Genomic DNA, 27430 nt, shown 5'->3' on the forward strand with positions numbered 1-27430 from the left:
CACTCCTGCCTTCTTGATGTCCACATTTCTTTTGCTCTGCAATATCAAGACATATACGTGATATCATTCATTTCACGCCTGCTCTAGTTTCTCTTCCTCCTCCTCGTCGTCCTCCATGCTGCCAGAGCTCTCTCCCATCCCCCTCTCCTTCACCAGCACTCCCGAGAAGGGGAGCAGCTGAGAGAACTAACAGGGAATTAACGTCCATCTCTGCAGACATGTGTGCTATCAGCCTTAGAGCACTGTAAACACGCTCTAATATATTTTCATTAACGTCCCTAATGTGTGTGCAGAGTAGAAGCAACCCAGATCCGATCATGCCAAGTAGGACAGATGTGCCTCGTGTATGCTGTTTTGATTGAATTTGTCAGTGGTTAAATCTAGCTTTGTATGTATATTCATTTGACATTTATATGTATTTAATAATGTTATTAGTGCTCCTAACGGGTGGAACGTGTTCAGATATTGAGGTGAAGCTCACTGTACATTGTGTTGTGGTGGATCTACGATGCTTTGAGTCACTCAGACGATGTGACCTCATTTCAGGGAGTGGTACAGCACAAACAAGCACGGCTGATCTGTCATAACTCCATTCGTTCGGTTGGTTCAGTGTGAAAGGACTGAGCCAGAGCTTTCTGCGCTCTCAAACAGACTTTTCATATCGCAGGCGATGCGTGTGGGCTATGTGAAGCTTATAAGTGGGTCAGCGTGTGATTTAAAGATGGCAGCGCGCTACATACGCCATCTGAATGAACCTGTGTTTGGTAGTTGCCTCGCTCTTTCTGCGATACAGTCTCTGCTGCATACACGAGCTCTCCATACTGTGGGTCCTGAAACAAAGCCCGGAGCTGTCTCTGCGTAAAAGTGGTTCAGTATGTCTTCTGTACGCTGCAGCTCTCTGAATGTGAGAGAGAGGGGGGGAGGGGCAGGTAATTTTCCGCTACTCGCTGCAGCAGCAGCAGCAGCAGGGAGCTTCAGTACCGATCGAGGTATCAGCTCCGCTCGGCTCAGCTCTCCCTCCTGCTCTGCGGCTGGGCGGGGCCGACAACACCTCGTGTCAATCACAGCCAAACCGGTTGGGCGGGGCAAAGGGCCAGGGCTGAGGGATGAGGAGGAGAGGCTTTTATCCATGAAACCATCAGAACATCGTGTGTCTCTGTCGGTGTGTTGTGTTACAGTACATTTTTATGGAGCCGCAAGACTATGAGTGTTTGCATACAGCAGAAATTTCCTTCAGTGGGTGTCTTATAGAATCATGATGATTATATATACACATTCAACAACCATTGGGAGAGCTATAGCTTTTAGTATGCATAAGATGATGACCGGGGGTTTAGAGTGTGTATCTGATAAAAGCTCCTAACTCTGCCTCCCCCAGTGCTGCAAAATGCATTAAATTATTGATTCTACAGTAGGTCTACATTATCCTGGTTGAGGTAGACAGCTAAGTGGTTCTCAGCTCAAATAGCCTATTGCAGTCCTACAGTAGAGGCATCCACCTATTTTGGTGGATTACACAGATGGGTTCAGCAGATGGACCAAAAGCATAACGTGGAGATGTCCTTTCCTCACCAGTTTTAATACAAGGTTACAGAACAGCATAGTGGTTAACAGAAAATGTATTTATTCTTCTTCTTTATGCATCTCTGTCTGTCACACACACACATCTTATGTAGCACTTCCTGTTTTTCTCCTTTACAAGGGTGTGTCCTTTGTGTGAGTGAGGTTAGCGCTGCTATCTGTGGTTGCCATGGAGACTGTTCTGAGCCATAATGAAATGATGAACTAGTCTGTTTCCAGTGAGCTGCCAGTATGTACCTGCCCCCACCCAGACATCTATCCCAGCATGTGTTGTATAGACGCAAGCATGAAGGAAAACAGGGTGGACACAATGGGAGGCAGGAGAGATGGAGAGAGAGACAAAGAGAAAGATGCCAAAACCAAATATGTACAGCATCTTGAGCAGAAATGCCACGTCAGATGATGGGTAAAGGAAGTGAGCAAGCGAGGGAAAAGTGTGTGAGATTAGAGAATCTGTTCTAAAAAGGGAGAGGGTTTTAGAGGAAGTCACAAATACAGCAGCACAGACTCGAGCCTTGAGCATGAGATAGTAAGAAAACTGGAGCTTCTGAGGATGAGATGGACAAAAAACACATTAAATGCATGCCCTGCAGCTGAGTGAGAACATCACAGGCTTACAATTGGTCACAGATAAAAGGAAGAACTTATCACCAAACCTCCCCTTCTCCCCCACTTCCACCAACCCATCCTCTCTCTGTGCTCCCTCTTAGTGGCATCGGGATGTTGTTGCAGTCATTAGATTAGCTTTGTCATGCTCAGAACCACGGGTTCCATCCTCTCCCATCCGGCAAGGATACAAAGCCAGGGCATCCTAAGAGGGAAGTATCCAAAGCCTGCCTGCTTTTCCTGATAGCTTTGTTCAGTGCCACAACAAGAATCTGTTTGATTTATGCACAGGCTGAACCAGGACAACCAAGGAACTGTTTAACCCTTGCAGGGCCACAGAGGGAGGGATTTGTGCTGCTGCTTTTAGTTCTCTCATGCCCTTTATTTTTGAAAGCAAGGTACACAAGGGATCAGCACAAACAAACATACCCAGAGAATGCCTCCTCCACCCACTTACTGTGTCCACCTGAGTAAAAGGATTGTGGTTACCACGGGACTTTTGTTTTGGAGATTTAAAAATGGGAAAGTCCTTGTGCATAGAGAAAAGTATGATGAGAAGAAGGTACGAGAACTCTGCTTTGTCATAGTGTTATAAACCTGTTTACTGAATAATACCCTTCACTAGTCTGTGTTTGCTAAAACAATTTATCTGTATTTTGAGTTTTGTATTTTAGAAGTTTTTTCAACGCATTTTTCATTTCATTTGAAATAGCGATGCTGATAAAGAGAGTGGTTGAAATACTGGAGTAGATTGTGGTTCCTTATCTGTGATAGAAGGTTGTTTATTTCCTTTTTGGTAAGGTTAACAATTGAGACAAAATGCAGTAAAGATGGCTTTGTCCTCTGAATACAGCATTTTAAATTCATAGTTACAGGCAGTATACTGTAGATTGTACCATCATGCTTTCTACTGCTCTTTCTCGTCTCACCTCTGGAGGGTGCCTTGCCTTATATCTTGCTTTATCCGTTGCGGTCACTGTATTGGAAATGAGAGAGAAAATGACTGCCACTGCAGTCTGACGTCTGTGCCCTTCTTCTCTCTTTCTCTCGCTCTCATCCTCCCTCTCTCTCTCTCTCCAACACACACACACACACACACTCATAGCTGGGATTATGTTTTAGTGCTTTGGCTTAATGAGAAAGCCTGTGCGGATGGGCAGTGGGGTGATGATCACATGGCCAACCCTTGTACTACCGATTTATTCCAACAGAGGGACCAATTTCACTGTCTCTCTCCCCTCTTCTCTCTTGCTCAGGCTGCCTCTCACTCACATATATTAAGATTACATTTGCAGTGCTATCAGCATTGACTTTTAGCCTTCTTCTTTTTTTTTACAGAGGCATAACTAATATATAGCGATTGTGAGACTTTAAGGTACTGTTTTGTTGTCATACATATTTTATATTTTGGTGTCAGCTGAAGAGACTACATGAACAGACCCTATGAAGTATTTGATGAATTGTTAATATGATTGGGTGGTGATTGTTCAAATATTTCTTTAAAGAGCTGTATTTTGATTTTACCCACCAAGGGTAGTCTTAAAATACTTTATTTTGTAAGAGATTTGTTTAGGATGCTGTTCATGCTGTGTCCCCTAAGAGAAGGACTGTTTTTTCACTTTCTTTATTTTAGTGCATATTTTTTAATTTGCTGAATCTGAAAGCACATTTCCTGACACCACAGACGCTGCTGCCCACTTACATAACAGCCTGCAGACATTTCCTCTATTTTTCTCACTTATCTTCTCATTACTAGCATGAAGAAAAATTAGAATAGTATTTGTGCCTTTAACCATTTACCATCACCACTGTAATCCATAACCCAATATGACTGTTGTGTAAAGTGGCACTAAACCGAAGCGTCATGGTATAAGGTTTTGACTATAACATGGATTTGAAAATGTTGCCCCCACTGCTTTAAAGTAAGGCACATAATGAACTTTACCTGTGAACCAGTAAGGGAAGTCAGTATAACCTCTAAGAGTCCACATGCTCCTATTCCCTGCAGTCAGTGCATCTGTTCATCAAAGCCCTTGATGGCTGCTCTCTGCCATTTAAGAATGAGAGGAAACAACAGCAAAAGATGTTCTGACATTCATTCAGACAAAATTATTTTGTCCTTGGATAGCATTTGTGTTTTTATAGTTGTGTTTTACACTGCCTGTGTGTGTGCCTACAGGCACAGTTGCCCTTTAAGTTTGCATGACTGCCTCTGTTTATGTGTTGACTGAGGGAGTGATGTAAGGAGTCCTACTCATGATAGCCCGGCCGTGACCCGCTCCTCCGTGGATCTCTGCTGTCATTTGACTCATTAAAAATGGGGGGATTCCAGATAACAGACTTTTAGGGGGAGTAATATGAATGGCTTTTAGAGTGGCCGCTTACAGTATTAATGAGGTTGAGTCTTGGTGAAGAGAATGTTATTAATATGGTGGCCATCTTGCATAATTGATGCAATGGGGGATGTTAATATTCTGGCAGAGAGAATGAACAAAGAGGGAGGCTCTTCAGATTTTAAAATCTGAATTACCTCTCCTCCCTGTACCTATCACAGACCTACCTGTCTAAAGCCACTGTTTTTTCTCACCAGTTTCTTACTTTTTTCAGTCTGCAAAAGGCATAAGCCGTTGTGCTTCCACTTAAGACCTCAGTGTGCCCCCCTGCCAGCCCTCAGCAGGAACAGCAGATATCTGACAGAGGTGCAGCTGGAGTAGAGAGAGTAGGTGAGAGAAATGCTTAGGGAAAGTGAAAATATGGAGGAAGGGGGTGCAGAACACAAAAAATGTCAAGGTCAGGTAAATGAATTGATGAGGAGGGGGGACGAAGTTCTGACAACCTGTGATTGTTTAAACAAGATACTGTAAAAAAAAAGAAAAGAAAAAAAGAAAAATGCCAATTAGCTCTTTGAAATCATTGTTTGTTGATGTGTAACAACCGTCTGTCTGCAGGTGGAATAATGGTGATAGCTTTATCTGCAGCACCCTTGAGTGAAAAATGAAATAATCCACAGCTCAGCGGCGAGCAATTAACACTGAAACAGATGGGCGTATTTGAAACAGGTATGAGAGAGCTGTAACATATCAAACACGTCGGGAGACGCGTTGCCTCCATTTTTTGAGAGAGGAGTGAGGTGCAAAGGTCGGGTGTAAATCCAGCTCTGTGTTTGTTATTGACGAGATAAACGTCGTCTGTCACCATTTTTGTGTCATTGCCAGACACGGAGGTCCACACGTCCCACCGGGAAAATCTGCTAAATGTCACGGTTAGCGTGGCAGACCGTACACGCAGACCATCAGAGACTTAGCCCCGGTTGAAAGAAAGTCTTATCACCGCTGCTCAGTGGGATAATAATGCGGAGAGAGAAGCCCATGCCAAATTTAGTGAACCTTCAAAACGCTTTGCAGAAGCACTGCAAATATGTGCAAAATTTGAAATACATCTTATTATCTTACTGTTGAGTACATCTGATAGCGTTATGAACTATACCACAAACCGAGTCTTTTATAGACGCATTGTAGCCTATGTAGAAGGGCTTTTTGTGTGTACTAATTTGTCTCCCTTCAACGGATTTTGGCTGCTTCACCAACTCCCCATTTCGCCACCTCCTCCTCGTCGCCTTGGAGTGTGAAGAGTCGCTCTGTATCTACCCATCCACTAGCACCCGAGTGAGTCACTGTCTTCTCCCCGTCTCCCGGGATGCCAAGAGCTGTCATCGCCGTGGGCAGACCGGGCGTGGGTGAGAGTTGCACCGCACCAAGAGAGGAAAAAGATTATGTGGGCGGTGGAGGTTCATCTTGGCCCAGTGGCCAGGGTGAATCAAGAGGGCTCAGGGTCTCACGGGGCCACTTCTTCACAGCATATAACTTGTTTAAAATGTGACGATGGATCACATCAACACAGTTTCAATGTCGGCACCCGACTGGATGCGTCATTGTTGCTCCTGAGTCTAATTTGTATTTATATTCTTGGGGCCTCTTGAGGACCTATATTTGCGTGAAACTGCGAACTATAAACGCCGCTGCACTGTTCAGGTGAAATTGAACAGCGTCAAAAGATCATCCACTTCTCTCTGTCATGTGGACTGCATTGGTGTAAGGTCTCACCCAATTAACTTCAATCCAATTTAAATCTGGATTTAATTGAGGCGCATGGGTTCTGAGGCCGGAGTAATTAGAGGGCAGCCAGAGTAGGATGATTTGGGTGTTGATGTCACCACCTACACATGCACTGTGCAGGTTACAGCGTCAAAACGTCTTGGTTAGAAAAGTGGAATCTCATAATGTGCATCTTGTCTTGTCACCTGAAACTGAAACACCTGAATTGGTGATGTGATTTTTGCAGCTGTAGTCTAATGTGTCTTATAATATGTGAATTTATGAATCAAGGATAAAAGCTGATGGCCGAGGGAGACAGTGTATGTGTGCAAAAATCCCACCAAGATGTGTCTTTGTGCTGGCCATTGTGCGCCTGCGCAGTTTATGGGTGCATAACCATTACTGCCTGTCGGGAGAGGCCAGCGTTGTTGTAAAGGGGTCACGTCTGGAGCATCTTGTCTGTGACCCGGGTAGTGTCTTCACCAGTGAACATCCTCAGGACATCACAGGCTTTGTGTTTTGTGGGAATGAACCTGTACCGCAAAGGGCTTTGCAGCATCCACATCTAGTTGCGGTGTAAGTGCAAAGCATCATCAGCTGCCACTGTGGGGAAAAGTGGTATCATGGAGGAACAGAACATGTTTTTTGTGTTCGCAGAAGTCCACAGTGACTCAGCACTTAACTCGTGAGCAGACACAAGGTGAAACAGCCAGATCCACCCCACTAATGGTCTGATGGTTGTGTGGTTAAAAGCGGGGAGATAACCCCCTCAAATACACCCCCAGCACCTGGTCACCTATAATAAAGGTATGGTAATAAAGGGTTATGACCATGGGGTTTGTTGTGAAATATACTAGAATATAGTCTAATAAAAAGTCCTTCTTTAAATTGGCTAACGCTGAGCATTACTGAGAGTTGCTGCATTAAAGCTTCTTTTCTTTTTTTTACAGCTGGTTTATTTGTTTATTTATCAGTTTCCTTTTATTTTCAAAAGATAGTCTGTTTATTAGATATCTGTTTTCCGTTTGGCTCGAGGGTCCCTGGGTAATTGTGGGTTTGCATCAGTGAGGAAGTCTAATCGCCAGGCTGGTTCATAAATCACTTTCCCAGCGCACAATGAAAAGGGCGGTGGCACTGACAAAAAGAGGGAAAACGATTGTGTCGAATTCATTTAACCGAAATCAGTGTGCAGATGACATTGTCCGCTCCATGCACAGCGTCCAGATTTGTATGTAGATAAAACTCCAGTCTTTTCGTCTTTTTGGGTTTTTATTTGTATTAGATGGTGCTCGATCATTTTATCGGAGGTGCTGAAATGCAGCCAGCATCGTTTGAGCGAGTGGCTCCCCCTCCCCTTTTGCCCACAGACACCATCACCACATCGCAGGGAGAGAGAGAGAGGGAGAGAGAGAGAGACCAAAAGGCAGAATCAGTGAAAGTCAGCCTTGCTGTGAGGATAGAGAAATTTAAAAACAGCACCCTGGCAGACAAAGGAAAACATGGATGCACAGGGGAACATTTCCTTTAAAGAGGCAGCAGAGAGGATGCGGTGGTCGTCCTGCACATAGTCGGAGTTATGCACGGACTATTCCCTCGTTTTTAATGAGGCGGGTGGGGACGCACAGCAAGCTGAAAAGGCGGAAAGATTTCTCAAACCCGTCTGCAAATTCTGCCTGCCTGCGATGGCTGTGACGGCGCGATGCTGTTACAGTGTGGAGAATGTGCCTTTTTCCTTATATTTGGTTATTTTCGTACTCAGTGGCCTTACAAATGCACAAATTCGATACTCCATTCCGGAGGAGCTGGAGAACGGGGCACCGGTCGGTGACATTGTGCGGGATTTGGGTCTGGACCTGAGAAAACTTTCCACCCGACGGATCAGAATCACGTCGGACAGTGGTCGGAGATATTTCACCATAAATCACAAAACCGGGAAGCTGGTGGTGAGTGACCGCATTGACCGAGAGACAGTTTGTGAATTCAGTGGCACCTGTTCACGCAACCTGGAGGTGGTATTAGAGAACCCGCTGGAGATGCACAACGTGGAGGTGGAGATTTTGGACGTGAACGATAACGCGCCACAGTTCCCTCGAGATGAATATCAGCTTGAGGTGTCTGAGTCCGCTCTCACCGGGTCGCGGTTCCACATCGAGGGAGCTCAGGATGCAGATGATGGCTCCAACTCTGTGAAGCAGTACCGCCTCAGCCCAAACGACCACCTCACCCTGGACTCTATTAAGCCCTTTTCCAACAATAAGCACATCGAGCTTATTCTCAAAAAGCCCTTTGACCGCGAGCAGATGCCCTCTCATCAGCTAATCCTGACAGCAATGGATGGAGGCACCCCACAGCGAACTGGTACGGCCAAAATCAATGTGCGCATCCTTGATGCTAATGACAACGTGCCTGCGTTTGACAGCTCCGTGTACAAAGTAAAACTGTCTGAAAACTCTCCAAAGGGCGCACTTGTGATCAAGTTAAATGCAACAGACCCTGATGAGGGCTCCAATGGGGAAGTTTTTTACTCTTTCAGCAGTTACACGCCAGAGAGAGTCAGACAGATGTTTTCCATGGACACAGACACAGGGGAAATACGTGTGAAAAACAACATAGACTATGAGGAGACTAACTCATATGAAATGTACATACAGGCTATGGACAAGGGGCCGGCTCCTGTGGCAGTACACTGTAAAGTAGTTGTAGAAGTGTTGGATGTCAATGACAACATTCCTGATATTGTACTGTCTTCACTCTCCAGCCCTGTACGTGAGGATGCCCGGGCTGACACGGTTGTAGCATTGATCAGTGTGAATGACCGTGACTCTGGACCAAATAAACAAGTTACCCTGGAGATCATGCCCCATTTGCCTTTTAAGATCAAGTCCTTCCGTAACCACTATACCATCGTCACATCCGCTTTCCTGGACCGGGAAACCATCTCATCCTACAATGTCACTGTCAACGCTGTGGATGGAGGCACTCCACCCCTGTCCTCTCAAATGACCTTTAAGGTGGATGTTGCAGACGTGAATGACAACCCACCTCGTTTCGAGCAGACATCATATACTGTTTATATTACAGAGAACAATGCCCCCGGTGCACCTCTGTGTGTTGTTAAGGCCACAGACGCTGATGCTGGAGAAAATGCACGCATCACCTACACTGTCCTCAATGACAACAACCATGGCATCCCTGTAGCCAGCTACGTCAGCATCAAACCTGATACTGGCGAGGCCTGTGCCCTGCGAGCCTTCGACTTTGAGAAGCTGAGAGAGTTTCACTTTCAGATTAAAGCCCAGGACAATGGTGTGCCTCCCCTCAGCCGTGTGGCCACAGTGTATGTTTACATTATGGATCAGAATGACCACATGCCCAGGATAGTCTACCCACCTGCCAATGGGAGCCGCACCACAGAGACACTGATGAAAAACGCTGAAGCAGGAGTGTTAGTTAGCAAGGTGACGGCGTGGGATGGCGACGCAGGGCAGAATGCATGGCTGCTCTTTGCCCTGGAGCAGACCAGTACAGACCTTGACCTGTTTAAGGTGCACGAGTACACAGGTGAGATCCGCACCACAAGGCGTGTCATTGAGGACAACTCCACCTCCTTCGTTTTGACAGTGCTGGTGCGCGATAACGGCTTACCGCCTCTCTCCTCCACCGCCACAGTCCATGTGCATGTGATGGAGCTGCCACCGAAGTTGACCCCTGACCCCAAGCGCATCATCAGGCCCAACAGCCCCCTAATGTTTTCCAATGTCACCCTCTACCTCATCATAGCCCTGAGTGCCACAACCTTCGTGTTCCTGGTCACCGTCTTTGTGCTGGCCATTGTGCGTTGCCATGCCTATTGTACCCAGCCTGGCTCCTGCTCCCCATGTTGTGTATCCAAGAAGAGTGTTCCAGAGGGGGGCACCGCACCGGGTGGCGGTGCGGGTGGAGGAAGAGCTGCAGGTGGAGGAGGTGGAGGAGGAGGAGGAGGAGGAGGAGGAGGAGGTGGAGGGCAACAAAACGACAATGTGGCCCTGCGCCGTGACCTCAAAGTGGAACCGCATTATATTGAAGTGCGGGGAAATGGGTCTTTGACAAAAACATACTGTTACAAAACATGCCTGACCGCCACGTCAGGAAGTGACACTTTTATGTTCTACAACACGGGACGGCCGCACAGTGGCACCTGGGGCTCGGGCTACGTCACCAGCCACAGCGGACAGAGCCAGTTATTTGTACGGCGTCTCAGTATGCCAGACGCAACTGCCATCCAGGTGTGTGTCTGGTGTGTTCTCCGTGTTTGTTATTTTAGATACCTCACAACAGTAAATGACACAAAGCACGACCCATAAAAGGAAAATTCTCAGAGAGTTATGGTTCAGGTTTTGCTCTAGGGCGGTGTTCTTGCAGTAGGATTGCAGTTGACATTTACAGCTCTGGAGCTGTTGAAGCCTTTCATTTGTTCTTCTAGCGTGTGACGCTTTAAAAAACATTTTATTGCTGATTTTTCAGATAGTGTTTCTAGTGCAAAGGGGCATATGAGCATTTATTAGGTATTAAGGTAAAATATTTGTGTGCCACTCCCATCTGCTTAGTCCTTTTAAGTTCTCTCAAACAGATGTATATGATCTGTGTCTATCTGGATGAGGAAAGATAGCATTTTGTGTATATATATGCTTCTATTAATACCTTTAGTGGTTGTTACATTACGTGCCATTTATCCTCAGGTCTGCATCTTAATATTAGAGAGAAAGCTGGCATACAGAAGAGTGGGTAGCTTCTCTGGGTTGTGTGTTTATTTGAGTGGGTAGGTGGGCGCACTCTGCTTTGCTGGATGTGGTAGATAGCGTCTTTGTGTGTGTTCCTCGCTTGCTAAAGACCAGTTGTTTGGTGAGTCAGGGTGTAAAATGTTAAAGTGCGCCTGTCCTCCACAGTTCTGCAGAGAACTGTAATCAAAATATTTTTCAAGAACCATCTCTCTCTCTCTCTCTCTCTTTCTCTGCTCCCTGTTACTTATTTTATTTTCAAAACAAACTAGTCGATTCCTGTAGCTTGTTCACCTATGACCCCACACAGCCAGTGTTATTTGTCTGTTATTGTTTCCACAATATTCAAGTCCAGAGGGCATTCAGTGGTCATCTCTAAAGAGAGGGAGAGTCTGGGAAACAGTGCAGCCTTTGCCAGCTACAAGGGCCACCAGTCCCACTGCACCAAAATATCCTCTTCTGGTCACGTACCTCTCTGGTACTCAGCAGTAAGCCAGAGTTTGGGAATCGGTGAAGAAGGCAGGGATGAGATAGAGACTGTGTCTGAGTTTCATTTAGATTAGAGCATTTCATGGTGTTGTGGTGTTTTTTCCCATGTAAAACATTGATGACAATATGCACATCATTTCTGGTTGTAGTAAAACAAACAGTTTTATTAGGATACAACAAACGTTATTTGTTTTCTACATAATAGTGTTTGCCTCAGAGCCTCTCTGGGTCTGTGTATGCAGCACATAAAAGGATATTAGAGACAATAAGTGATAAAAAGGGGAATAAAGAAATGTTTAAGGTAATTGATCTGTTATCACTTGATGTGTTCCTCATTAAATGCCAGTCATGTTTGTTCTTGCTATGTAATTAACTGGCAGCGATGTGTTTCTCAGTACTGTGCACGGATTGGCTGGCTCCGCGCAGATGAGGCGGGGGATGAAAGGTGATTGGACAGTGTTGATGGCGGAGGTGTGAGCTCTGTATCCATGCTAGGAGCGTTCACTCAGAGGGAGAGGGAAGAATGGAGGGAAAAGGCGAGAAAAGGGTTGAGTGGCCGAACCAGAAGCTTTTTTTATTCCCTAATTTACAATGTACAGACAGGCAAGGATATGAATACACGAGAAGCCCATGGGATTCTTTTTTCTATTTCCATTTAATTTGGTCTCTCCCTTTCAAATAATGAAACAGAATGCAGTGATACCTCATCCTCAGTACGAGTCCGATCTTTTTGTTTCTTTTGTGTGTCAGTTTTTGTTTACATTTTTTGCTTGCATGTCTTCCCTTGGGAGTATATCAGACTGCCATGTTTAGGTTCCAGATGCTTGTATCTAATGTGTGTATTTTCTAGTGTGTGTGTGTTTTCATAAACACCATACGGCCAAGCAGACCTCTCCCTTCGGCCACCGCCATGCCGCAACAGGGCAAGCGTTTAGCAAAGCCGTTTAGTCCCATTTGTGGACAATCTGGTCTTATTTTGAATGTTTTTTGTCTCACTCTCTTGCTGTACATTGTGCGAATAGGAAAAAAAAGACAATGAGCTTTTGTTTAACTGCATTTTTTTATGCAATACAAACATCTTTTTCCTTTCAATATCTATCTAAACTATCAAGCCAGCCACTTTTTGAGGAGTGATTTTCTTATAATAATCAAGTGCACCCTTTGTTTCCAGTATGGATGAGTGTCTCCGATGCTGCAGTGCTCTGTATCCCTGTAGACATTCTGCTCTGTTTGAATGACTCCAGGAGGAATACCAGGCCTCTCTCATTAAGACCAAATATTGGATTTCAAGGGTGATGAATGCCCACTGCAGACTTATAGAGGTCAATGCAGCTTCAGCAGCAAGTGAACATCTGTCATATTTGAAAGGAAATGAGATTGCAAATGGGTCTCTTATGAACTGCATGGCCAAGCAGGGAGAATTTAGTGTTCTCAGTCAGATTGGTTTGGCTCTGTCAGTGGTTTAGGTTGAGATTAGAGAAAATACAATCTCATCTCAGTTATGTGGTCACGTTAACAGACCATTTTGCTGCACCGTGAGTTTGATTTTACAGAATCTCAACCACTAATGAATGTTAGTCCTCTAACCTCATTTGATCAGGTTTTTTATGATGTTGTATCTTTATATATTTGTGATAATAGAGTTTAATAGAAGCACTGACACTGAAGTCTCACATTAGGATGTGCCGAATTAATGGTGTGGTGTCCCTTTGTGTCCCTCTGTTGGGATGTGTCTGAGTCCAGGTGGAGGGCTGAGAGGGTTAATCTGATATCTGCCCTCTCTTCCCCCCTCCCCCCTCCACTTGTGACCTTCACAGGAGTGAAATGACAGAGGGCGGTGGGTGGAGGGTAAAATGTAGACTGGGCTCTGTACAGTTACCATGGTGAGATGTGTCAGACTGACTCAGGCAGACTGTGTGCCAGTGAAACTCAAGGATTTGATAAGTGTAAAGAGGATATACGAGGGAGAAAGAACTCAACAGCACAGGAGAGGGGGTGGTGAATATACAGAGACAGAATAGAGGAAGGGGGGGGGGGGTACGGTGGAAAGGAAAAATACAGCAGACGCTGTTCAGAAACCATGATCTGGCATTGCTGAAAAACATCTTTATTTCAGCAATTTTGTGATTACTGATTTTCATGTTCTGATTTCGTGTCAATGGTAATGGACTGTACCATAACGGGCCTAGTCTGCTTGGACTAACCCTGGACGTGTAGCCTCAGGATCTATGTATCACAGTACCAGGGGTCAGTGGGCCGCTGGAGTGAAATCTCTCAAAGTCCAAAGGACATGGATGGAAGTAGGGAGATGGGGGGAGGAGGAGAGGATGTGGGGATGGGAGGAGATGAGTGCACCAACAAGCTTCAATTCATCACTCACTTCTCTCCAAAGGCAGGGGCAAGCTGTCACTGCTATGGTTGTGTGTGTGGCTGAGTTTGTGTGTTTATGTGTGTGTGACGCACATGCACTAGCAGTTCTCGCCATGAGTTATTAATGAGATGGTATTGGCTTTCGCCTGTACTTAAGACTCAATTCCTCTCACTCTCTCTTGCAGCCCAAAGTGCCGAGTGCAGACTGGAGATATTCAGCCTCCCTGAGAGCAGGAGGTGTAATGCAGAGGTAAGCATCCCATTTTTTTCTGTCACTTTGCAGTAAGTATCTCATCATACCTCACCAGTCACTTTCCAAGAGACGTGTACACCATTGTCCCAATTGATAAGATTTAAGCAAATAACCAAATCCTGCACCATTCTCTAACTGACTGATCTTAAGCACCACCCACCTTTCATTAAGACTGATTTCTACCTCAGACAACTTTGAACAATGCTTCATTTAGCCGCCTAAGGCAAGTATACAGTTAGTTCTGAGAGTCGTATAACTATTATATCCTCAAATAGTGTACAGAAATGGCTTCAGTTTGCCATCGAGCCAAGATGTAAAAACATGAAATGATTCTTCTGTCAGTTCAAAGGGAGAAGCCCTGTCATTGTGCAGTGGAGACCAAAGATAATAATTTCATACTGAGAAGTCATATCTATTATCATTAGTCCTCCAATATGTCTGTTTAAAGCAAAGTTGTGCATATACAGATAATATCCATCTAACATTCCTTTGCTGTTTAGGCAATGTAAGTAAACTGAGATAAAATAAAAGTAGTCATTTGTTTAAAAAGATTGACAACACCCTTTTGGTTCCCTTTAGGTTGGTTAATGCTAGATATTTTTTTAGTGACTTATTAGAGGTTATGTAGTCAGGTGATAATGGTACCTTTGACTACAAGACTTCTTGGTGTTGATGTTGAGCTGACATTGAGGTCTATTGCACAGTCTAATCCACACTTGACATTTCACTAAATCCGTTTTAGTTTGTTGAAATGGAATAAACGGCATCAACATGAAAAGGGTACAGAGCATCACTCTTACGTAGCCCCCAGGCAACATTTCTAAATGTCTTCAAAGCCATACCCATCTTTGTACCACAGAGCCAGGTGAGGCACTAAGGTTCGACCATTGGCCGATTCCAGTAAAGATGTCTGAGATCCAGTTGTCAGTTGCCAGTTGTTGCTCAGCTGTCATCACAGTGCTGAGGGAAAAGGGGTGGGACTTAGCATCAGTCAAGTCCAAAACTGAATAATTACCATCTTGTTTTACACATTTGCATTTCCCAATGTACATTATTTCTATTAAATATACAGTTATGTTAAATTGTGAGAAACCCCCAAATTATCTAAATTTGTTTAAAAACATCTCATTTTAGTGAGCAGAAATTCTTACTCTTATAAAGATCATTGAAAAGAATTGAATGTGAAATATGAGAGAAGTGACGTAGTGAGGAGAAATGCAGTTGAGAACAGCTCTCTCAATATCGCCACAGACAGACGGAGAACTGACAGGAGGGAAGGGTAAGCAGAGGGGGGGTCAGTGATGGATGAAGGGCAGGTAGTCCGGTGGAAAGATGGCATATCAGGGACATGGGGATTGCTGCATGACCACACCAATGATCACATTACCCATAAGACACTGGGCTACCTGCTGTGGGATCAGATGGACCCAACCAAATCAAGGGTCATGCTAATGAGTTGGCACCATAATTACAAAAAGTCACAGGCTTAATGAATTACACTGAGCCAAGATATCTCTATCTATCTCACCTATCATCTATCATATCTATGTGATCTACCGAATCTATCCACTTCCTACAGATAGATGTGGCATAGATGGGTAGATTTGAGACACTGGCGTCAAACAGCAAAACAGAAATACTTTATTGATCCCCGTGGGGGAAATTGTACAGTATAATACTGGTGGCAACTGGCTTTCCAGTCCTTATGTTAGAGAAAATAAAAGTAGCATTTCGCTGTAACACCCAAACCCATAATAATGATTACATGTACACAGAGAAATGTATCTCTGTGGCTGTGGCAGTGTTAGGGTAGAGACAACCACATTAAAAGTGCATTAAAAGTCACAGTTCCATATAAACAGCATTCTTCTGGCCCAAGTGTATATGTATGTGTTGTGCATGTTGTAGCATGTGATGTCTAGATTATACATGATCTGCATACTGTAGATACACATAGTGTATATATGTATTTTATTTGTGCACTCTGATGTCCATGTCAGATTACTAACTGTGTAGCATCTGAGTGTCATTAACGATACACAGATTCCCTCATAATTACAGCAGGGATTAATGAGAGTTAATGTGCTTGTGTGAACCAGTCTAACATATTAAATCTGTCTCTGATGTATTTTAAGTTGACTATCCCCCATGTCCCATTACCAAGCCTCACTGATTTTCATCTATAATCAGAGCTTGTATTAGATTTTGGATGCCACACCCAAACAACATGTAATGTCACTGACTCATTTAATGTTGTCTACTTTCTGGTGGAATGCACATTTCCTCCTAATTGTGTTTTTTTTTTTGAGATTGTGCCTGAGTTTATTTTGTGATCACTGTAGTATACAATTAGCCTTATGAGAAAGAATTAATGCTGGGAAATGATGAGGAAGCATGTATTTACAGACGGTTTGAGAAGATGAGTCAGTCCAGTGTTTACCATTAATATTTTATTAGTGCACCTTGATGATGCTGTTGCTTAGCAGCATTTAAAATGGCCCCCATCTCCAAATCACTCTTGCGCTCTTCACAAAACTACTGTAAATACATTTTCTAACTGTCTTCAGCATGATTAAACTACAGACTCAAACTCTTATTTACATTTAAATTCTATATTAGTACTCCCTGAAGACTGAAAGCGTCTTGTTTTCAAGAAGTAAAACAATTATTGATACCTCAGAAGCACACAAATTACCAGGAAGAAAGACCAGCTCACACATACCTCAGTAAAGGTTTTAACTTCTAGTGACCCAGTTTTACACTCGGGGACAGTGGGGAGAAGGGTGGACAGGTGGATTAAAGTGGAACAGCAGCAGGTAGAGATTGAGAGTCAGAGTGGTGGTTTTAAAATAACAATTTGTGTAGCTTTATATGTTTCTGTATCTGAATTATCTCCTTTTGCTTGAACTCAAAAGAGTCTAGATTAAGAGAGTCATTCATCTGCTGCTTACGTCCAGCGTAAGAGGTAGCTATTAAATGGATGATGCAGCCAAATCACAGAAACATAATTTCATATTACTTTCTATGGTTAGATATCCTGCTACAGTATGTTTGTTTAATTTGGGTTAACTGACCCTTAAACAGAGGTTCTGCCCTTCCTGTTGGTTCATGTCAGAAACAGGTGTCACCTGGATCTCCATGACCAAAGTCTTATTGTCAGAGGTAGAAAATATCATCCTTCCCTTTTTAAAGATTAGGTAGAGGCAGTGAGAGAGAACCATGGTTTGTAGCAGCATTTCTGTTGCTGTTGTTCAGCGCTACAGAGAGTGTGGTGTTTCTCAATAGAGGGGAGGGTGCTGAAATCCCACAGAGAGAGTGTGAAAATCTAAGAACAGCCGTCTGTAATCCATAATCCAGAGAATGTTCAGAAAATGTAGGGTGAATACTTAAATCCTAATCTGTATGTAGCATTTCCAACCCCCACAAACTGTACCAGTGATTGAATCTGTAATATCATGCATTATAGGAAACATATGGAAATGAGAGAATCAGATATGTGAGTTTATATTTTAGTCACATGAAACAATCACAACAGAGGGTATGGATGCCTTTCAGCTGTGCAGGCTTAGTATATTATATGAGAGAATACCTTTCCAGTGTGTAATATGTGCATGTATGTTTTTTGTGTTTCAGCTCAGTGCACATGGAAGAGTCCTCAGTAATGCAGGGAGCCCAGGGGGTCCTGGTTCAGAACTGGCCCACTGCATCCAGCGCCGCTGGTAAGTCTCAGTCATGCTACTCTCATCTAAACCAATCACAACTCATTTAAACACTGGCTTAGTAAGTAAGAGGTCTAGTTGGCACACATGGACCTAGTCTAGTCCTACTGGTCTAACATAGTGACAGACGGTTTAATGGATCTCTTTGTGACACGTTCCATGACAGAGATTCAAACAATGCCAGCTAAGACTATCTTCCAGTAACTGTACATTCCTCAAGAGCTTATTAAACCACGAGAGAGAAATAAAATGAGGATAACAGAGATATCAGCTGCGAGATCGCCCAACCCACTCCTGCCACTTCCCACTGCTGCAAGGAGAGGAAATGACACATGCTACGTAGGCGTAGATGGATATCTCTGCTCTCTGTATCAGGAAGGGAGACAATACAGAGAAAAAGAGGGGGGAGAGAGAGAGAGAGTCAATAGTTGATTGGATTATCAGCAAGATGTTTACAGAGACATGAGCCACAGAGGACAAACATTAGAGGACACATTAGAGAAGAATAATAAAACACAATTACATTCTCTCTCCTCTTAATGTGGATCGCTCTCATTCTCTAGCTCTTTTATACACTCTCACAAAGACCAAGATTAGGGGTGGGTGATGTGGGCAACAAATAGTATTCATTTTTAATATTTGAATATATTTGTAAGCTCTCAATTATTTTATATAACGTAGAGACATTTAGAGTTATGTATCTGTGCATTACATAATTGTGCCTTACATTCAACATGCATTTGAACACTAACTATTTTGTAGTTTATTTTAATATTGCTCTCGTGTAGGAGACCATTTTTTAAATAATTCAAGCCATCAGGCCTTTCAGTTGTATGTCAAATTCAAAGTGGTATTCAAAACAGAATAATTATTGGCAGCACTGTGCTGTGAGTGAAGCAGCTGCAGGCAAGTGACGCACATGGAAGTGTCAACTTAGCTTGTTGCTTGATAACCATTAAGTCTAAATTTAACATTTTACACCTTCTGCCGCAGTGTTGTTGTCAGATGTGCAAAAATATTGCAAGGGTGGACTTACATGTAGAGTTTCCACCTCACCCATAAAGAATCGTGCCCTGTCCTTATTATGTTAACTATTGATGACAGCAGAGGGTTGCACTCAGTGGCAAGACGTCTCTTTATTTCCGAAAGACAAAATGTTTATGACCATTTGGCCTTCATCACAGTGGACAAGGCTTCACCAAGGCTCAAACGAAGCACTACAGATGAGGAAAACAGTGCGAGAAGAATTGTAAGAACAGGAACACTGGAGCATAACAAAACTCTAAATGACAGCATACTCAATGCCAGATGACATTTCACGGACATTGTAATGTGAATGTCATTGCATATGATGCCATATTCCCTGCCCCTAACCAAGATTTATGATCAAAGATGCACTGCATGCACCCTGTCAGTGACCTCAGTGCACTGAGAAGAATTCAGTTGTCAATGTTTGACTTCCCTCATGATGACAGGGAAGTGGGGTCAAAAAGGATTAAGAGTGAAATAGAGAAAAGAGTGGTCTTTGGTAGAGTGGTGGAGTAAAATGAAGGAGGAGACAGGTGAGATAACTAGACATTAGTGTGTACAATGAGAGGACTGGAGCGATGGCGACAGTGAAATTAAGTTTAGATAAAGAGGTGATTTGTTGTAATTAAGAATGTAGAGATGGCCTGGCCTGGTGTCTTTTATAGACAGGAGGCGGTGGGCTGGGCAGGCAGACAAACTACCCACACACTAACTACTGTCCCTTCCAGTCCACACACACACACACACACCTTCCTCCGCTCTGCCATCGATTTCTTGCCTTGGCTGAGGACTTACAGCCTGCAGGCACTTCAAAACATGAGAGACAGAAAGACGGAGAGAAAAGAGAACAGGCAGTAGTGACGTCTTCAGGGTGGGTCAATGCTAACGGGATCAGCTGGTGAGGATTTAAGAGGGTCTAATTAAGCCGTGGCAGTTCGAGAACAACACATTGTGTACATGCTAATCTTGCATTGCCTGGGGGCTAACTGTCCCTTCTTTATCTCATTGTTAGTCAGTTTAAAACTGGAAATATTAGCTGAGGGCTATATTGTGCTTCAGGTCAAAATTTAGGGTTGGATTAAGGATAATTCTGGGTTAAGAGTGTCAGATGATATGAAAAGGATTTATTTCCCTGACTGGAGGACAAGATATTAGAAAGATTTGTGTTCTGACTTTCAAGTTGGTTCTGTTTATCATGTCTCAGAAATGAGAGAAATGGAGATATTGATTCAATGTGGCCTGTCACATCACTATGAGTCATAGTCTGTGCTATTTATAACTAAATCTGCTTGTTTGTTAGGCAGCCTGTAGTCTTTAGGTGGGGAGCAGGAGTATGTAGGGAGTTTGGTTTGTTGAGGGAGTTGTTTCCGTCTTGGTGCTGTACCTACAGGGTGCTGTTTTGCCTCACAGTCTATTTTTTGCTTCGATGTGAGACACGTTGGCACAGCCGACAACGCCCCTGTTTCTTCCCCTCTGATTTTGAGCGTGTGGATTTGTGTGTTATCAATTTGTGTGTCTGTGTCGTTGCATCTTTATTTTGTGTTTTTGTGCATGTGTGCTTGGCTGTGTTTCTCAGTGTGTTTTTGTGTGTTGCTCCTGCTGTGACAGATGGAGCAGCCCACGCCCAGATTAACAGACCCACATTAATGAAATCAGGGTTCTGCTTGCTGTCTAACTCCCTCTCTCCCTATCTGTGCCTCACTCCCTCTATGCCTTCCTTTGTCTCTCCCTCTATTTCACAGCTCTGTCTCTCGACCAAGGGCACATAGAGATTCAGAGAGAACTGTGCAGAATTGCAGCCATCCCCTGGAGAGATGTGGGCAGAGAGAGACAGGAGTGAGATGGGCATGTTGCAAAGCAAGAGATTGAAAAGAAACAACAGAATGAGCAATAAAAGATAAGGTGGATAGGAAGGTAGAGAAGCGATGGACAGAAATTGTTTGGGAGGGAGTGACAATGAGTAAATCCGAGTGATTAACGGTAGCAAAGTCTGCAAAGGAAAGAGAGGAAGCTGTATGAGGCTGCTGTTGCTAGGGGAGAGTGGTTAGACTAGACGGGGGGGGGGGGGGGGGGGGGCTTGCAGCATTATTCTCCATCACCACAAGCACTGTCACCATGACTCCTACCAATGTCCTACTGCCTCACTGGAGGATGTAGTTTCCACGGCAACCATTCATGGCCCTTATTATTGGCAGGAGAGAGAGGAAGGGAGGAGGGGCTGTTATATAGGGGTGCAAACATATGGCGTGGAACAAAAGATGCTGAAGGAGGGGGGGAGGGGGGGAAAGAAAAAGCTGACTGGCATCAGGTGAAGGACAAGATAAAGGGACGCTTTGACTGAAATGCATGTACGTGAGCAAAAGCTAAAACAGAGCGGGAGGGAGCGATAGAGTTAACGGAGGGAGGGATATGTTTGCAAAGTGAGAGTTGGACGTAAAGAGGTGTAAAGTGAAGGAGAGAGCAGAGGAGTGAGTAACTGAAGGAGAGTGACCTACATTCAGCGGGGCGGTGGTGTACTGCAGAGGTGGATACAGGTTTACTGTTTTTATCACCCCAGATCGCACACACACACACACACGCACACACAGACACACACTGAAACATATTCACAGAGGAACAGAGAAGGACAGATTTGATGAGAGTTAACAGTAATCAACTACTGCAGGCACCTGTCAAGGCAAAAATAGACTCAAGGGTACAGGCAAAAGTGCCAAGTGAGGGAGAGAAAGTGTAGAGGGATGATGGAGAAAAAGGTGGTCAAAGAGGATTCATGCTTCATTTTGATCCTTCAATGCCTCCGGACTTGACCACATGACCATGACCTCATCCATTTACATTAACTGTACGTTTCTATGAGTACATTTTTATTGATTTTTCAGTGGTGGATAAAAAGAGACAGAGAGATAGGTAAAGAAGAGATAAAAACAGATTTGATTCAATCGAAGGCTAGTTACCATTCTTTAGAGCTGCAGTCTTTCAGTTAAGGTGCATTTGATATGAAAAGATTTTGGCACAATCAGAAAGGCAAAGTAGAGCCATCTAGAAGCTGTCAGGGACTTTTCACTGTTTCTGAATCCCTCCGCCCATCTGTTTCCTGTTCTCCACTTCAGTTATTTGCTTTCCTTTATTGTCACTCTGTTTTTTGTTCCCTGTGCTCTCTGAGTCTTTAGATGTCTTGCCAGCTCTCTCCCTCTCTTTCTCTCTGGAGAATAAATCAATTTCTACTTCTCCATTTGTTTTCTTTTTTATCACAGCACCTAGACACACTAACGTATATACACACAACTCCCACACATACACCTACATTTCAGTGCTATTTTTATTGGGTTAAGTCCTGTCACTTGGGATTGCTTGTGTCCACCATCTGCCACATGATCCAGCTGGGAGCAGACAGCAAGGTGCTCAACCTGGCATGAAACCCAAACAGGCACACACACACACATACACACACACACAATTATACACTCAAATATGCATATATATAGAGGCAAAACCAGCAACCGGCCATCATTATTACCAACAACAGTTTTATTTCTTCATTTCATTTACTGTTAGCAGACTGGGGTGTATATGGTGATTTATGCGGGCACAAAAATGTATTCTTCTGTCACTACCCAGGCATATCAGGGAAAACACAGACACATGAATAAGAATTAGATTTTGAATAGACAGCAGCATCACATTATATTTTTATCAGCACACACTGCATGGCACACTAACAGACACAGGTACTGTCTTGAAGAAGGGTGTGGTCCCAGCTGACTATTTGCTCTACCACTACCATGTGGAAAGAAAACAATTGCACCATTAATTAATCCATTTTTTTTCCTCCTCCCACCCTCCGTTTTGGTGGTGAGCATCGTGTTTCATATCTGCATCCTTGCACTTCCTGGCCCCTCTTCTTCTTCCTCCTCCTCCTCCTCCTCTTCCTCCTCAGCTCGTTATGTAACGCTGCACTGCGCTCCACTGCGCTTCTGCCCAACTGGCCGATGGTAGGGCAAGACAAGGGGGATGAATAAAGTAGACGTGGCAAAATGGAGCTCGGGTGATTTAAGCGACTGTGAAAACCTTGGGCGGCACAGGGACGCTGGATTGAAGACTACAGAGACCAAACTCAGGGGGAGATATGGAGGAAATCACAGTCTGAAATGCAAAGTGATTGATTGCAGTGGCTTGTGTCACTCAAGCATTTCAAACGCAGAGGGAAATTGTGCAAGTTACAGATACGTGGAGAGAGTAATAGAGTTAGGGACAACAGTCATCACTATGAAACAAATAAACCATCCTCGTCTCTAATGTGCCTGGTAGTTATCATTGATGGACAAGCTGTTTAATACCCAATCACATTAATGTTGCCATAAACACTGATTGGCATGATTAAGACTCAGAAGGGACGGGTGTTGGCTGGCTGAGTTTTCACGCAAGATTAGTTGAAAGGTCAAGGGAACAGAGAGAGAGAGAGAGAGAGAGAGAGTGGCAGGGAAAAGAAAGGGAGGGAGGTTGTGCAAGAGGAACAGAGAGGAAGTTTTGCTCTGCACCAGCCATCGACAAATCAGATTGAAGCAATGGCTGTGTGGAGATCAGTGTTGGGTGAGGTGAGTCTGTTACCAGTGTGAAGGAGGAGGTGCAGAGAAGAGGCAAAGAGCAAATAACATGAGAAAAGACAGTATAAGGAGGCAGATCAAAAGGGTTAAATATACAGGGAAAAGATGTGTAGCTGACATCACAGGTCAAAGCCCATATTGTCAATGTTGTCTGTAACATCGAAATTACATATGTTGTTAGAAATGTTTTTTAGAGAGTTCAAAAGGACAAAGCAGCAAAGACTATTAAGACATGACCTTTTCAGTTGCACAAGAGTTTAACACAGACTTAAAGTGTGTCCCATGATTTGTAACTCTCCTGAAAGACATTGACCCTTTCAAGAGAGTCGCCCTGCCTTGCCTTACCCTTCTGTCTGCTCTCAGCATGACTCATCAATCTCCGGGGTGTTGTTTTGTTTATGAGTGTAAGTTTGCATTTGGGCACTGGTGTCTCATCAAGTTCCCACATTGAGTTAGACAGGTAATTTCTCAGAGGCAAGAGAGTGGACACTTTAGAGCAAGGCAGGCAATGCCTTGCACTCCAGTATTCTCCTTTTCTTCTGTTTCTGCCTTCCTTTAGAGATTATAGAATGAGGGTCATGTTTCTGCTTGGGGAGTCAGATGAGGATTTATCAACTGGGGGAAGAGTCTTGCCTTATAAATGAATGTGACTCTAGCTGTCTCTGTGTCTACATGTGGAGGTTGCAGACACTGGATCTAGCCTGTCTTCTCAGTCTCTGTCAAATTCTGTCCTCTCCCTTGGTTCTTGCAGCTGTGTTGTCAAAGTCAGTGAGAGCTTTTTGGGGAATAGTTATGTGAAACAATCAAATGCATGACCCACTTAATGTTTGTACAGTCGTCCCAGTCTGATTTTTTTTTTTTAATATATCTGAGGGAATTAAACATGACAAATCAGACTAGGGCTGTAACTAACAATTATTTTCCTTTTTTTGCGATTAGGCTGTTAATAGTTTGACCTATAAAATGAAAGAAAATAGAGAAAAATGTTCATCAGAATTATCTAAAGCCCAAGATAACGTCCAACAGTCCAAAATCCAAAATCCAGCTATTCAGTTTAACGAGTTATAAAACAGGGAAAATGGGCAAATCTTCACATTGGAGAAGCTGGAACCTTCACACATTTAAAATAAATACATTTAATGCCATTGTCTGCTGCGACTCGGGCAGTCTCCCTGCAGAAGGAGGAGCTTCACAGCAGTGCGTGCCTCTATGACTGATTAGGATTGTATGCCAAGCAGGAGACATCATGTTTGCAATGGATTTACTCAACGAAATCCTTCCCTGTGAACAGATCTCACTGAGAGTTGGTAATTGAAAATTATAAAATATGGAAGGGAAGACAAGAAAGAAGATTGAGCTAAATATGAATTAAAAGCAGGGATAAAATGAATGAGGGAAGAAGATTGGTGTACATTATATTTGAAAAAGGGAACTAATAAACACAAACACAATAACTGCATATGAGACTCATGTTCTGTCTCAGTGATGAAATGGAGAATTTATGTATATCAGTCCGTCCCTATGGTCACTATAACAACTATCTCTTGTATCACCCAGGTCATCATGACTGGATAAAACTCAGCTTGCATCCGACAGTACGTTCATAGTTTTAGTCAGAACTGTATTCTCTATATCCAACTATATTTAGGATGACGGTTCATTTTGTGTCAGAGATGCAGCATGAAAAAAAAACTGAACATCAACAAAACATAAAGTGTATATTGTGAGGCCGGCTGGGTAATAGCATGGTAAGATAAGCTTGGAAGCTGGTATTCTCTATGCCCTGGGTACTGCATGAGGTCAGGCTTCTTCTTCCAGACACTGTTCCTTCTGGTTGGATGGAGTCCTGCTCAGTTAATCTCCCCTTTGGAAAGAACTCAGAAAAGGAGTCGGAGAAATAAAAGGAATATGTGATGCAAGTGTGGCAAGTAGGTCATTGCTGTGAGGAAAGAACCCAAGTGATGGGGTCTTTTGCTGGTAGACAACTTAGTTTTTGTTATATACTGCACATAGACGTCAATATAATGACACACACCCACATAATGAAGGGTGTGATGCATGGTCAGATTGGTTGTTAATGCCATCCTAAATACAGACACACCTGCCAATTACTGACGTCTTTGGTTTGTGTCCACTGTTCTTCCAGTGTCCTTTTCAACAAAGAGTTTATTATGTACATGTTAGCACCCTTTTAATTATTTAATTCTTTCTGGGGACATTTCAGATCCATTGGCAGATCAGTAGAGTACGAAACTCTCTGTGGCAATGTTTTCTCACCTGTCCGTTAACTGGGAAGCAACTGGGCTGCTCGGCTAGACCCAGTCACCTTAGAAGGCAGTTTACTGGTTTAACTCCTTGGACACTAAAATTTACTTTACAAACATCTGAGCAAACACACAAGGGCTTTCTATGTAGGGCAGAAAATACAGTATCCAAGAAAAGTAAAATGTTGCTTTTCTTCTGAAACACTTTCTCAGCCTTTAACATAAAGATGAAGGGTTTAATGTTTCATCAAACAGTGCCACGGATGTTAGCTTTGGCCAGGAGGGAGCCTTTGATTCATTGCCCACTTAGCAGTCTCTTGGAAACGTCCCATTACGAGCCACCACCTCTCGTCTTTTACAGCACGTCATGGGTGCTCCTCATGGAATGCCTCTCATTATTGACCAATTAGATTTTTACAGTGGCTGCTGTGGATATCGGGGAAATCTCCTTGCAGTCAAAGTGTTGACACTGATTTACGTATAGAAAAGTGCAGATTGGCAATGTGCCTTTTATTTAATTTGCAGCAGCTAATTTTCTGAGACTACCTCCTACAGGCCCTTTCTGTGAGCTCGAAGGTGCAGTTCAGTGGGGTTTGTCTGAGAAGAAATCAAAATGTAGTGATACGAAATAAAGATACTCATTAATTACATAACAGATGGAAGGACATAAAATGATGCACAGAAGGAAGATTGCTTATAAAAAATACAAGCCACCACTGTGTACCTGTCATCCTAAGAACATGTTTGCTTCGGTGCAGTAGCAGCTCAGCGATATAGCCACCCTTTATTCCATAGAAATATGTGCTAAATTAGTTAACAGGCTTTTAAAATGAATGTGAGATTACTATAGCCAATAAATACAACATCTTAACATTATATAAAACAGAGGTTGTGTGCTCATCAGACATTACAATTGCCACTTTACTGTGCACCTGCTCTTCAGAGACGGATGCATTTCCACATAGAACTGGCTCTGCTGTAAATTGGGCTAATGTTTGTAAATCCAGCAGAATCCGTTCAATCATTTTGTTCAGTCCTCGCTCAAATCAAGCGCATGCATGAAGGACAGACACAACCTGTACCTCAGATGCAGGCAAATTGTGTTTCTGGTGTATTTCATGAATAGCATTCATAACATTCATTAAGGTGCAGAATGCATCACTGATGAGCTGCAAAAGGCTTAGTAAATCTCATCCAGTGTGTCTGAATTGTAATGTAAAAAGCTTTATTATTCTAATTTGATGTTGTTTGTGAGTAAGAAAATTATTAAATTTGGTTGTTTTAATGACCACATCTATTTGGAACAAATAGATAGCAAATAATAACCCATCATCCATCTCTCTATGTTTCTTTCAGATGCTGAAGGAGGAGAGGTGTCCCCCCCAATGGGTGCCGGGGTAGACAGCAACAGCTGGCACTTTCGCTATGGCCCCGGAGGTCCTGGTGCACCCCCACAGCACCTGAAACCTGGCGAGGTTCCCCCAGAAGCCTTCATCATCCCTGGCTCCCCCGCCATAATATCCATCAGACAGAACCAGGGAGGAGAGGACGACAAGAGTGACTTCATCACCTTCGGAAAGAAAGAGGAGGCCAAGAAGAAAAAGAAGAAGAAGAAGGAGAAGAAAGACAAGAAGGATAAGGGGAAGGATGATGGAGATGAGTAG

At 43.6% G+C, this 27430-nt stretch overlaps 1 protein-coding gene across 1 annotated transcript in view; it reads left to right on the top strand.

Moving 5' to 3' along the window:
- The window catches only part of LOC139291756 (protocadherin alpha-C2-like), a 33489-nt gene extending 6059 nt beyond the window's left edge, over window positions 1–27430 (top strand). Inside the window, exons 2-5 of the mRNA XM_070913858.1 lie at window positions 7889–10552; window positions 14083–14147; window positions 17784–17869; window positions 27123–27430. Coding sequence (XP_070769959.1) covers window positions 7889–10552; window positions 14083–14147; window positions 17784–17869; window positions 27123–27430 — 3123 coding nt within the window. The remainder of the gene's footprint in view (window positions 1–7888; window positions 10553–14082; window positions 14148–17783; window positions 17870–27122) is intronic.

This window comes from Enoplosus armatus, chromosome 10, assembly GCF_043641665.1.
Source record: "Enoplosus armatus isolate fEnoArm2 chromosome 10, fEnoArm2.hap1, whole genome shotgun sequence".
Lineage (NCBI taxonomy): Eukaryota > Metazoa > Chordata > Actinopteri > Centrarchiformes > Enoplosidae > Enoplosus > Enoplosus armatus.